The sequence below is a fragment of the Vombatus ursinus genome, unplaced genomic scaffold (assembly GCF_900497805.2).
Source record: "Vombatus ursinus unplaced genomic scaffold, bare-nosed wombat genome assembly UNPS02014893.1, whole genome shotgun sequence".
Lineage (NCBI taxonomy): Eukaryota > Metazoa > Chordata > Mammalia > Diprotodontia > Vombatidae > Vombatus > Vombatus ursinus.
In genome coordinates, this window is record NW_020954671.1 from 187,157 (window position 1) to 199,009 (window position 11,853).

At 38.7% G+C, this 11,853-nt stretch overlaps 1 protein-coding gene across 1 annotated transcript in view; it reads right to left on the reverse strand.

Moving 5' to 3' along the window:
- Nucleotides 1–11,853, reverse strand: part of TBPL2 (TATA-box binding protein like 2) — a 66,169-nt gene that overhangs the window by 33,305 nt on the left and 21,011 nt on the right. Inside the window, exons 4-6 of the mRNA XM_027842843.1 lie at nt 11,389–11,480; nt 4,857–5,024; nt 237–331 (exon numbers count right to left, since the gene is read on the reverse strand). Of these exons, the coding sequence (XP_027698644.1) occupies nt 237–331; nt 4,857–5,024; nt 11,389–11,480 (355 nt within the window). The remainder of the gene's footprint in view (nt 1–236; nt 332–4,856; nt 5,025–11,388; nt 11,481–11,853) is intronic.

Below are 11,853 nucleotides of genomic sequence, written 5' to 3' on the forward strand. Positions count from 1 at the left end.
AGATAAGTCCTTCTGACTCCAGGACCAGTACTCTAACCACTGTGCCACCTAGCTGCCCCAATATGAAGTTTTACTGTATGTCAAAAGTATTGAAATCACCAAATATATATATATACACATACATATATATGTATATATTATATATATATATATATTTATGTATGTATTTTTACAGATAGCTGGAAGGACAAGTACTCACATTTGTGTAGAAGACTGCAGATATTTCCAGAACTTACCTGTTAATACCACTTTTCCAGATACAAAGATAAGCAAGACAATCCTTGGCTTAACCATTCTATAAATGAGGCCAGGAAATAGTTCAGGTTCATAACTGTTATGATATCAGAGGAAAAGATTATAAGTCCTTGACAACTATTTTCATTCCATATTTAAAATTCAATATAAAATTATATATTACAACATCTTTGAGAATATCACTTGCATAATATCAAGGAAGATATAACATACAACCTATTATTAAGAAACACAGAATTTCAGATCTGGAAGGTCTCTCAGAAGCCATTTGGCTCAATCTGTACATCTTACACTCGAACAAGAACTCTCTCCACAATATAATCAGCAAGTAGTCATCCAGCCTTTGTCAGAAGATGTCCAGGGAAGGGGAATCCACTACCCCATAACAGCTGAACAGTTTCACCTAATAGTAGAATGTCTCATTTTAACAATATCCAACACCTCAAAAATTATTGATATCTTTAGGTTATTGATTTTAACATGTGCCGTCTTAAAGTAATCTGAATATAAACTCATCAACTAATTTAGTTCAAGTAGAACATAATCTTAATATGAATTTAGATGTAATAGAGGCAAACCTATGAGTCCTCCTGAGCTTTGAGTGTCTGGGCCATGTGCTCTGTACTTAAGGTCTTGGTGCTTTGGGATGATAATGGTGAATTTTGGGTAGTCCCCAGGGACCTCTCACCCCCTCAGTATGAAGATTTGAAAAAGACTATTTTAATTGACCAAAAGCTCAACATGAGTCAGCATGACCTTGGCTGCCCAATCTCAGGGTATGTCAGCACAAATACAATATCCTTAAGACCTCCTACTCACATGTTTCTATATATTGGGCAGACCACGTCCAGTGCTGCATTCAGTTCTGGGCACTAAAATTTAAGAGACGTTAAGAAAGTGAACTATGTCCAAAGGACGATCACCAGGATGGTGAGGGGAATTCTAAGCCGTACCATATGAGAAACAGATATATTTGGCCTAGTAAAGAAAAGCATGTAGTTTTGGGGGTTTTTTTTTTAATAATTGAAAGGCTGTCATGTAAAAGAAAGATTAAAAGGAGCAAAGAATTGAAACATGGGGCTAGACTACACAAGGCCATTTGCTAAGCTATGGAAATGTTGAGCGGTGACTTGGGTGGTATTAAGTTCAGGTGCACCTTGCTGTCAATAGGCAGACATTGTACAGGGACAGATTTCAGCTCAAGTAAAAGAACAAATTAAAGCTATCAATCAAAGGAATAGGTTGTTTTGTGAAGCAGCAAGTTCCTTTAGAAGTGTTTGAATAGAGGCCTGTCAAGGATATTATCAAAAGGAATTCTGAATGGAGTGAAAGATTGGACTAAATGACTTCTAAACTCCCCTTGACTGCTAAGTTTCTATAAGCTACAAAATTATGCATAAAATACATGTCTGTCCTGGAAATGTGTAGCAGAAATAGCCTAAGCAAATTCCAGAGAGCATCATCCCCATCCCTCCTCTTTTTGAGAAGGAGCCAAAGTGGCAAATTAGCAAAAACCAGATTGTGAGGTAAAAGTGAGTATCCTACCTTTCTTCATAGAAGAGGATTTGTTTTAGAAAAATATGTATAAATAAAATCTCATCTTCCAATGATCTACTGAAGTTACAGAGAGGTTTAATATCTTTGATTGAGCTTCATTTCGTAATGACACCTAAACATTTTACTTTAAATTTTGCACGCTCTCTATGGTCCATTTTAGCCCTAAATCCATGATACCATAATACTCAATGATCTTTTTATTTCCTCTAACTCCGGTCTAATGATCCATAAACAGCTATAAGGATAAACCCCTTTGCCTTTTAATTTGGCTTGTTTGTAAGTGGAGGTTCAAATGCTTTTAGCAGATGGAGACCTCAGTAGAGCTTTTAATATCTTCTCCCTTCTGGGGAGCTTGATATGGTGGGAAGACCCCTGGATCTTGATCTTGAGTGAGGAGACATCAGGTTCAAATTCTGCCTCTGGCACTTAGTACCTGTGTGACCCTGGGCAAGCCATTTAATTTATCTCTTATGTTCTTCATCTATAAAATAAGGTGGTTGGACCAGATGGATTTAAAGGTCCTTCCCAGCTCTAAATTACTGCCTCTGTGATTCTGCTGCCATAGTCCTATAGGGATATACATTGAAAAGAGAAGAAGATGCCCTCTGGTCTAAGATCTCTACATTTTCTATACTTTGCCCTCTCGAGCTCAGGTTGGAGTCTTCTCTTTCTTTTCTCTCCCTGTCTTCCCCCAACTGAACAGGGCTCTGTAGTAGAAAAGCTGGTGGTCTCTAAGCTCTAGTCTTGGCTCTCCTATTTACTAACTGTGTGATTCAATTGCTCTGGACCTGTTAACTTATTCGTGAAATAAAGGATTTGAATTAGATCATCTCTAAGGTCCTTTCCACAGCTCTAATGATCTGTGTCTATGATTATCTGAAAGATGTTATCAAAATATAGGGGCTATTTTATGGTATTTGGCCAGGGGGATATTTTTCAAGGCAGCTACAGAAGGTAGAAAGAAACCACCCAGAGGTAGCTGGAGCCAGAGTTGCCAGGAAAGTCTAATTTGCTGTACAAACCAATGAGATCCTCACAGTGGAGGACAACAGAAGACATCAATTCAGAATCAGGCACCTGGTATATAGTGTGCGCTTAACATTTGTGGAATAGAAACATGGGGCTAGACTGCACAAGGCCATTTGCTAAGCTGTGGAAATGCTGAGCCCTGAGTTGGCAGTATTATGTTCAGGGGCAGCCAGCTACCAAATTAAACCCCCTCAAATTAACATGCCAAAGAGCTAAATTAAAGCTTGGTTGATTGTGTCACTGAAATATCATTTATTTTGTAAAATAATTCCCTAAAGGGTTGAGGACTAGAAACTCCCAACCTTCTAACATATTACCTATGTTAATAAATAGCATGTCTGATTTTCCATCTATGTGATCAAAATCACTGTAACAATTTCTAAGCAATGTCCATTACCAGTCCTCACCCCTGAGTCTCTGGAAGTCAAAGCTGCAGCAGCGCCTTGAAAATCAGAAGTTTGGTATCTCTAAGTGCCAGGGGAACTTTAGGACTTGAATCCTGAATTCAGTTCTAAGTGGATTGATTCTCACACAGGAGACTGCTTTACTGGTAGCAGCAAATCTATCTCAAATTCATTTAAGGACAAAATGAGAGGTGTCTCATCACTGGGAATAAATGCGAGGGTGAGGGAAAAGAGAACAAGCATTTATTGAAGATCCTATAGTGTGCCATGTATTATACTAAGAGTTTACAAATATTATCTTATATGATTCTCAATAACAACCCTAGGAGTCAGGTGCTGTTATAATCTCCATTTTGCAATTGAGGAAACTGAGGCAGACAGAGCTTAAGTGACCTGACCAGGGTCACACAGTTGCTAAGTGTCTGAGTCTGGATTTGAACTTAGGTCTTCCTGATTCAAAGTCCAAGGCTCTATCCACTGCATCATCTAGCTGCATCTAAATAATGAGGTTGATTGACAACCAATAGAGGGCCTAAGGTGAGATACCTTCTCCCCTTTCCTTCAATCCTAGTTGGGGCAATTTTGAAAGGTTAAGTACTTTGTAAACTTGAAAATACTTTTCTATTAATATGAGAAACTGATGATGATTATAATAGTGAAACATGCAGGTCCTTGAGATATTGCTGCCACACCTCCCCCTCCTTTCCCTAGAGATGTTCTCCAAAGTAAGCATCCATTAGTCCCTAGCCAAATTGGCTCCAGGCAAGTTTGCACACATCATGGAGGCTATAAGACTAGGAAGATCATGTGCTCAGGGTACGTATCCTGACCAAATGTAATCCCATAGTCAAGATAGGGCTGACGAGTCATGAAAATGCTCTAGAGCAGAGATTCTTAACCTTTTTTATGCCATGGATTCCTTCAGTGGTCTGGTGAAGTCCACAGATTCTGTCTTAGAGTAGTGTTTGTTTTTAAGTGCAAAAAATAAAATCCATAGGATTACAAAGGAAAACAATTATGTAGAAACATAGTTATTGTATATGAATATAAATATATACATATACTTAATGTATATATATGTATATAATATTTGTGTGTGTGTGTGTGTGTACATACACACACACATACACACACACCTTGGGCTAAGAATCCTTGCAATCTAGACACAGTTCTGGTTTGTTAATATAGGCCATAAAATAGGAATTGGGCGAGACTACTCACACAGCTTGACCATCTGACTCTTGTAATCTTCATTCCACAACCCCTCCCCTTCCCTTCCTACTCCTCCTGAATCTCTGCCCCTCTGCTAACTTTATTAGTCCTAGCAAGTGAACACTCCTCTTCCTCTCCTGCTACATGGTGTCACAACAAATTGCCTTGCACACAGTAGGTGTTCAATAAAGATGTTAAATAAGCCCACAGATTTTTTTTTAAAAGATTGGAAACATGGGATATGATAATTTTATAACCATTTAAATAAGGTATCTCTATTTCTATTCTGTCTTCCAGTTCAAAAAAAAAAAAAAACCTAACATCTTCCAAATGACACATTATATGATGAAATGAGTTTTAACTTTAAATTAACCAAGGTCATAGAGATGGCTACCATACCTACTGAACTGCTGATGAGTGAGCGCCAAGCTTTCCAACCTGATGGGAAACCTCATATCACAGCTTCCAACCATGTTCTGGATTTTAAAATCCAGAAATCTGGCAGGAAATCCAAGCTTTTGTACCACACGGGCAAATTTTCTTGCTGCAAGTCGAGACAATTCTTCACTGGAAAGGGGCATAAACACATGAGAGGTCTTAAGATAAATTCCAAAATGGTTCTTAATTTATTTAAAACACACACACTAGTGTGTACAATCTTCAAGGTACTGTTTTTAGGTGCTCGAAGGGGTTCTGCTGTCAAGGAGCTTATGAAGTAGGTGGCTGAATAAGACTTATGCACATGAGAAAAATCATAAATGACAGTGTAAATGCTAAATAAGTGCTATAGAGTGTCTGGGTGTGTGTGTGTGTGGGTGTGGGTGTGGGGGTGTGTGTGTGTGTGTCAAGAGTTGCATCCTTGACAGATTTCCAAAATATGTCCATTATATAACCTGATTACTGAATATTTTTTACTATAGATCTGCCGCCTTTTAACTCAGACCCTGTCAACCAGACCAGAACTAGTCTCTAACTTCTGGGTGACCAGAGCCAAACAAAGCACTCAAGAGACAGGAGAGTCAGAAATCAAACGGAAGTTTAATTAATTTCAGAGTGAGGAAAACAGCAAGCTCACACATGCGCCAGAGCCCAGCCCCCTAGTGTGTATGGGGGGCGCCAAGGCAGTGTGGGAAGATCTCAATATTTTTACCAACGGCTGCGTAGTGAGCTGTAGCCCTGACAGTGAGGGGTAACAACAATGTGAACATGGGTACTACAGGTGCTTGTCCAAGCTCAGAGACCACCTGATGCTGTTGTGAAACAATTCTGGGATTTTGCTGGAGCCGAGATCATCCAGAGAGTGAGTTCAAAGGATTGTTGTTATGCTAAGCTCATAGCACAGCCTGCTTGCTGGGCCTTAGCTCTAGACAAAGAATGTGTCTCTCCTAATATCTTGACAACCCCAAATGGGAAGAAAATGATTAGAAAGTTGTAGTACACAGCAGTGACTAGGTACAGCCATGACATTCATCAGATCTGAGTTGGGGGCAGGGGTATAGAGAAACAGAGCAGAATGTAGAAGGAAGGGAGTTGGTGAACTAAGTGGATTCCTCCATCTAAAGATAGTCCTAAAACTGAAAAGAAGAGGGGAAAGAGGGAAGGGGGGAGGACGAGAGAGAAAATGGGGGGAAGGGAGATAGGAGAGAGGGGGAAAGAGAGAGAGAAAGGAGGGAGAGGGAGAGAGACTTTCTAAACTAAAGGAACTTAGATCTAAGTAGAGGGTGGAAGAGTAACAATGACATTTAATATCTGTAGCCTTTTAAGCACTATATAAAGTCACTTTTCTCTCAACAGTACAGTGAGTTACATAATGCAAAAATCCCTGTTCCTATTTTACAGATGAGAAAACAGAATCAGAGAAGTGGTACAAGTAGCTCAAGGCTACATGGCTAGGAAATAAAACTGACTAAATTCGGTATTCTTTCTGTGGTAAGCCATGAGACAACTTTAATTCTATGTCAAAAGACTTAAGTGTCAAATTATCTAGGAGAACAGAGGAGACAGAGATTTCAATATGCTTGGGTAAAGGGAGAATGAAAGCTAGGGAAAATCTTTGTTCAACATGTTGTATGTGAGCCGAACCTAGTATAGTCTGAGATAGAAGGCACAAGAATATTTTAATGAAGGGAACACCATGAGCCCAAGGCAGCCAACAATGACAAAGAGTTCAGTATGTTTGGACATCACTTTTGAAGAGGAGAATGGTGGATAATGAGGCTAGATTGTAGATAATGGTGCCAGATTGTGAAAGACCTTTAATGTCAGGTTAAGGAATGTGCAGGTAATTATAGCCACCGACAAATTTTGAGCAGGACAATAAGACAACTCTGGAATGTATAGATCAGCAGAGAGACTAACTAGGAGGCCACTACAGTCATTCAGTAGTGAATGAAGGCCTAAAGCAAGGCAGTTGGAGTTGAATTAGAATCAACAGGATTAGGTCACTGATTGGACCTCACAGGCAAAAGAGATCAAGAAGATAAGAAGAACTCGAAAGCTTTAATCATGAATAACCAAGACAGTTTCTGGTTGTGCCCCTAACAGAAGTAGATAATAACACTTAGGTTAGCAGAGGATCATGCATTGGCTTTAGAAATGTTTATCTTTTTTTTTTTGGGTGGGGGGAAGAGGCAATTGGGGTTAAGTGACTTGCCCAGGGTCACACAGCTAATACAGAAATGTTTACCTTGAATGAATGATGGGACATCCAGTTGGAGTTCTCAAGCAAGCAGTTGAAAATCTGATTCTAGAGCTTAGCAAAAAAGGTGTGGTTAGGGATAGATAGATTTAGATTTATGTATTTGAACTTCTGTGATGACTGGAGCTTAGGAGTAGATGAGATCACCAAGTGGGAAGGAGGGAATGAATAGGTACTTCCTCCCCCTCTCTCCCTGTCCAGAACTTGAACAGAATCAGGACCCAATGAAGGAAAAATAGATGACTCCTAATATAAAACTGGATTTTTAAACACTTGTATTGTTAAATTTATTACATATGTGTTATAATAATAATAGCAACTAACATTCATATAGCACTTCAAGGTTTGTAAAGCAGTTTATAAATACTATCTCAGTTTATCTTTATAACAACCTTGAGAGGTGGGTGCTGTTATTATCCCCATATTCCATATCAGAGTACAGCCTGCTTGCTGGGCCTTAGCTCTGAGGAAACTAATTCAGACAGTGGTTAAATGACTGGCCCAGGGTCACATAGCTAGTAAGTGACTAAGCCTGGAATTGAACTCAGGTCTTCCTACTTCCAGGTCTGCCACTCTATCCATTGCATCACCTAGCCATTACATACATGCACACACATATTTAAAATCATTTAACTTGGTAGAATAAAACACAGTCTTTAAAGGTTATATCCAAACTAGGTGTGTACAATCTACATGCCAAAGTTATACAAGATTCTATGGTCTATGTGACTAGAAAACTTTGTTCAAATGAGTAATAATTGAGAGAAAAATTTAGAGACCTATGCTCACCTCACATATTCACTGTTATGGAGTGCCTTGAGAAGATTCTCTCAAACACTCCTATTTGTGGATGACACTGTAGCATTTAAATCAAGTCTTGAAAAACCATAAATCCTCCTTAGTGAGATCCATATGATTTGAAAAATCAGTTTGAAAAATCAAAGTGGATGAAAAACACACTGCAGACACTTTTCAAAAGAACACTCAAACTATCAACCATATGAAAAAATGTTCTAAATCACTAATAAGAGAAAAGCAAATTAAAGCAACTCTAAAGTTTCATCTCACACCTACCAGACTGGCAAAGATGACAAAAACAGAAAATGATAAATGTTGGAGGAGATGTGGGAAAATAGTAACATTACTGTACTATTAGTGATGAAGTGAACTGGTCTAGCCATTTTGGAAAGCAATTTGGAACTATGCCCAAAGAGTCACTATACTGTATATATCCTCTGACTCACTGATAGCACTACCAAGCATATTCACCAAAGAGATCAAAAAAAGAGGAAAAGGACCTACATGGACAAAAATATATATATAGTAGTCCTTTTTGTAGTGGTAGACAATTAGAGACTAAGGGGTATCTATCAGTTGGGGAATAACTGAATAAATTATGGTATATGAATATAATGGAATATTGTGCTGTAGGAAATGACAAGAGGTGGGCTCAGAGAAACATAGAGAAACTTATATTAACTGATGCAGAATGAAGTGAGATGAACCAGAAGAATAATTTATACAATAATAATAATATTGTAAAGACAAATAACTTTGAAAGACATAAGAACTCTGATCAATGTAATGACCATCCATGTTTCCAGAGTACTAACGATGACGAGTGTTACGCATCTCCTGACAAAGAGGGGATGGACTCAAGATGCAGAATTACTTACACACACACACACACACGTACATATAGCATGTTATTTTAATGAAGGTTTTGTTTTTCTTGTTTTTCCCCAATGAGAATGAAAGGGAGAGAGGGGTTGTATGTGGGTTGGGTGCTAATAAATGTGAACTGTTATTAAAAAAAAAAAAGAAAAGAAAAGAAATCACAGGGTCCCTTCAACCAGAGCCACAGACATGTTGCATTATGCTAAATTATGTATTATGTAGTAATGTTGTTTAATAAATCCCTGAACACTGCTTAAAAAAAGAATCTCTTGATCAGTACAAAAGAAAAAAAACGCATATTTCTTGGATTATGAAATATATCTTGGACAGCCCATAGAGTTAGGCTATCAATATATATGTCTTGGAAAGGCATTGCATATGGAATGAAATAGATTCAGGATTGAGTAGGAAGAGATGAGACTATATTACATTTGAACAATTGCATAGTGATTTAATGGTCCTGAGCTTCTCACTTAGGAATGTAGAGGACTCTAAATAATAATGATGATTAGCATTTAAATAGCATTTTAAGGATTGTGAAGCACTGTTCTTCTGTTATTTCTTTTGATCCTCACAACAGCCCTGGGAGGTGGGTGCCATTATTATCCCTGATTTTTATAGATGAAGAAACCAAGGCTGAGAAAAATTAAGTGCTTTGCCCAGGATCACATAGCCAGATTACTCTTTTAATATGTATATTAGTAAAAGGAAGGGAAAAAAAGTATTGAAGTTCAGGAGTAGCAGGAATGAAGGAGAATTTTGGGGTTATTTTTTAAGACAAGGGAGACATGAGTATATTTGTAGTTAGAGGAGGTAGTCTTAATGGAAAGAGAGAAATGGAAGATGTGGGAGAGAAAGGGAGTGGATAATTGCTAGGTAAGCTCCCTTATGATGGAATAGGAGTAACTCTGTAAAGGTAGAAGGACAGCTCTCCCTCTGAAATAGAAAGCAAGGAAGAATGAAGAGATGAAGATCTATTGAAAGACTGATATAGAGAAAGAAGAAGCTAAAGTAGGAAGGCCTCTATCTTCTCAACCTGAGTGATTATTAAAAATGAGGACAGTAGGCATAGAGCTGAAGTAGAAAAGGTATAGATCACTGTGGGGATTTCTACAGGGAGTTACTTAGAGAAAAGCAAAAGGGGAGCTGAGCAGCACCAAAGTCCCAGCTGAGGTTAGACAACATGAGTTTGTAAGGGAATCAATTAGCATATTATAGTGTGATTTTCTTCAGAAATACTAGGCAGCTTGGGAACCCATGCTAAGAAAGCAGATGGTAGAATCTACATAGGATTGGGAATTTGCAAGGTGTAGATGGGGTAGGACAAGGAATTCTGAGGCATCAGCAAGACTCAGATTGAACGACCCTAATGGAGATCCACTTTATTTGGAGGGGACAAGTGGACAGTTCAACCCCCTGCAATATGGTTTCTTTCTCTACCTTAAATTGCTGTGACAGATAGTCAGGTGGAGCTCGGAGGGGGCTAGTGCACAGGTTGAATAAGGCCTGAAAATAACTTAAAAGACTGGTAGATGAGTGTTAGTCCTGGCTCTGTCAACTATTCATATATCTTTGGGAAAGCCACTTCCTTTGGGCTTCATCTAAATTGAGGACACTGTCATAGACAAACACCATTCTTTCCAGCTATTCCAGCTCCAAAATCAATGATCTGTGACTGGAGGTCACAATGAAGAAGAAGAATGGGTTCAATAGGAATGAAAGAACAGAAGTTAGTGACCTGGGACGGTAACTTCAGAAGTCAAGATCTTGGAAGTCATGCACATGGATTTTGGGTAGGGACAAAATATTAGTTGTTGTTGTTGTTGTTTTAATTAGCAGCAATAAAGTCTAACACTTAAACCAAACCCTTAGAATAGAACTACTGTGTTCTGTATCAGGACATTTTTTAAAAGACTATTTCCGTATTTCAATCTGGGAATGCAGTGATCTCTCACAGGCCCAATCCTGATTCTAATCAGGATAGAAGCTTTGCCTTATTCCATTTCTGACCTGGGCCAGTTTGAATCTCCTTTGGCAGCATGGAATAGGGTAATTGGTGACACAATGAATAGAGTGCCAGGCCAGGAGTCAGGAAGACTCATCCTCCTGAGTTTAAATCTGGCCTCAGACACTTACTAGTTATGTGACCCTGGGCAAGTCACTTAACCCTCTTTGCCTCAGTTTCCTCCTCTGTAAAAAAAAAAAAAAATAAGCTGGAGAAGGAAATGGCAAACCACTCAAGTATCTCTGCCAAGAAAACACTAAATGAGTCATGGGGAATCAGACAGAAGTAAAAACGACTGAATAACAACAAAAGGCAGCATGATGGCACCCGCTCCCTAGGGCTCAATGTGTCAGTGCTGAACTTAGGACAGATACCCGATTGACATAGCCCATTATACCTCAGAACTCCAGAGCTCACGTAACCTGCCAGCCTCAGCTTTCTGGGGAGCTAGAGTTACTGTATGTGTCACCACCCCTGGCCAGAACCACATTTTTCTAATAATGCCACCCAATTTAGGTAATTTTTTAAGGTGATAACATGGGACTTCGTACCTTTTGGCTCCCGTGCAGACCATTTTCCCAGAACTAAATATAAGTGCCGTTGTCCTGGGCTCTCGAATCCTCATTATCACAGCAGCAAATCTCTATGGTCAAAAGTCGAAACAAGAATTCACTTCCTTTTCATCAATTAGAAGCCATCATCTCATTAAAAGTTCAGTAAAATCACATTAGTAATTAAAAAAAACAGAATCTTAAGATTTAAAAATGTTTTTCCTTCTGAGGAGTTATTTTATCATCAGATTATCTAGACATCAGAGGTATTTTCAAAGACAAAGATGAAGTTCTAGTTCACTTTTCTTGGCTGTGATTTTCACCTTTTCTGAAGACAGGCAGAGCAGACTTTAGACAAGATCACATAACAAAGTTTTCAATCTCACTTTTTTTTTTTATTCCTCTGTTGTGCCTCCCTCTCCCTTCAAGGATCCTATATCTTCTCCCTTTCAAAATCTCAGAAAA